General features: G+C 36.3%; 1 protein-coding gene across 1 annotated transcript in view; it reads left to right on the top strand.

Moving 5' to 3' along the window:
* Positions 1 to 314, top strand: part of LOC102205202 (piggyBac transposable element-derived protein 4-like) — a 2867-nt gene extending 2553 nt beyond the window's left edge. The window contains exon 3 of the mRNA XM_005747479.1: positions 118 to 314. Coding sequence (XP_005747536.1) covers positions 118 to 314 — 197 coding nt within the window. The remainder of the gene's footprint in view (positions 1 to 117) is intronic.
* Positions 315 to 1404: the final 1090 nt, after the last annotated feature.

The following is a 1404-nucleotide window of genomic DNA, read 5'->3' as shown; positions in this document are numbered from 1 at the left end:
AAAAAATAATGAAAAACTTTATATCTGTGGTTAGGTCTGAAGTTGTTTAAAAGATCTGATGTGAAAAAAATCAGAAAAAAAATTCATATATGATATTGCTATATCACCTTTTGTCAGGGGACCATTTTGGGTACGAAGGGCAAAGGATGGGTGTAAATTTTGAGGGATGCTCAAGGATTAAAGGCACTGGAGAAATCAAAGAACATAATTCTCACAGTGCTCCCAGCAGTCTCCAGGTGAGCGAGGGAACGATGCACGAGGTGAAAGATGGCATCATCCGCTCCAATGCCAGGCTGGTAGGCAAACTGAAGTAGGTCCAGTGATGAGCTCACCAGGCGCCAAAGCTGAGCGAGGACCAGCCGCTCCAGGATCTTCATCAGGTGAGCAGGTTAGTGTGAGAGGTTAATGTTAATATAATAACACTTAAATGTTCATTAAATGTCCATGAACTGCTTAAAAAAATAATAAAAACAAACGGAGGGGGAAAACCCAAGCCATATCGTAAATAAGTCACTATCCAACATTACCTATGTAATAGTGATAGGATTTCCGGCTCTTTTTAGAGATCCGGCTCTTTCGGTTCGGCTCACTAAAAAGAGCCGGCTCTTTCGGCTCCGAACCGGCTCTTCAGGTTGTTTTGTTGCTTTAATTAATTTATTATTAACAATAATATAAAATTATGCACAAAAGGAATTACTAACGCAAAAAAAGTGGTTTTATTTATATATATTTATATATAAATATATGCGGTGGCCCCCTTAGAGACAAAACACGTACAAACTCCAAAACACATTTCTAGCATGAACTGAACTTCCAAAGCAGAGCTACTAGATCACTTAAATTACACAACTGAAAGCATGTGTGTATTGTTTGTGTATTTATACACCGGCACTATTCAAATAATTTTAAAAAAAGTTCATTTACCTGTTACTACCACACACCAAATCTGGTCGTTGGAACTTGCTGGCTTGTGTAGCCACAAGATAACAAAAGCTCAACACTGCGCCCAGCATCCTGGAGCACTTCTGTTGTCTTTTGTACGTGTTTTGAGTTTTAATGTGCTTCGGAGTTTTTACGTGTTTTGGAGTTTGTACATGCTTCAGAGTTTGTACGTGATTTGAAGTTTGTATGTGCTTTGTCTCTAGGGGCCACCATAAATATACTTTTAATTATTCACTCCACATAAAATGTAATAAATAAATCATATAATACAAAAATCAACTATTCACATTTCAACTACATACTATTTAAATTTTCAGCTTTTTCCTTTTACAAATTTAAAGTGAAAACAACACAAAACACTGCAAATCACAACACAATTAAATATAAATTATAATATGAAAACACAAAGAAGATGCACATTCTCTGTCATATAGGCCCGCATGAATAAACTTTCTAAATCCT

The sequence above is a fragment of the Pundamilia nyererei genome, unplaced genomic scaffold (genome assembly GCF_000239375.1).
Source record: "Pundamilia nyererei isolate P.nyererei 1_Seehausen unplaced genomic scaffold, PunNye1.0 scaffold00198, whole genome shotgun sequence".
NCBI lineage: Eukaryota > Metazoa > Chordata > Actinopteri > Cichliformes > Cichlidae > Pundamilia > Pundamilia nyererei.
This window is presented reverse-complemented; position numbering and strand designations above follow the sequence as displayed.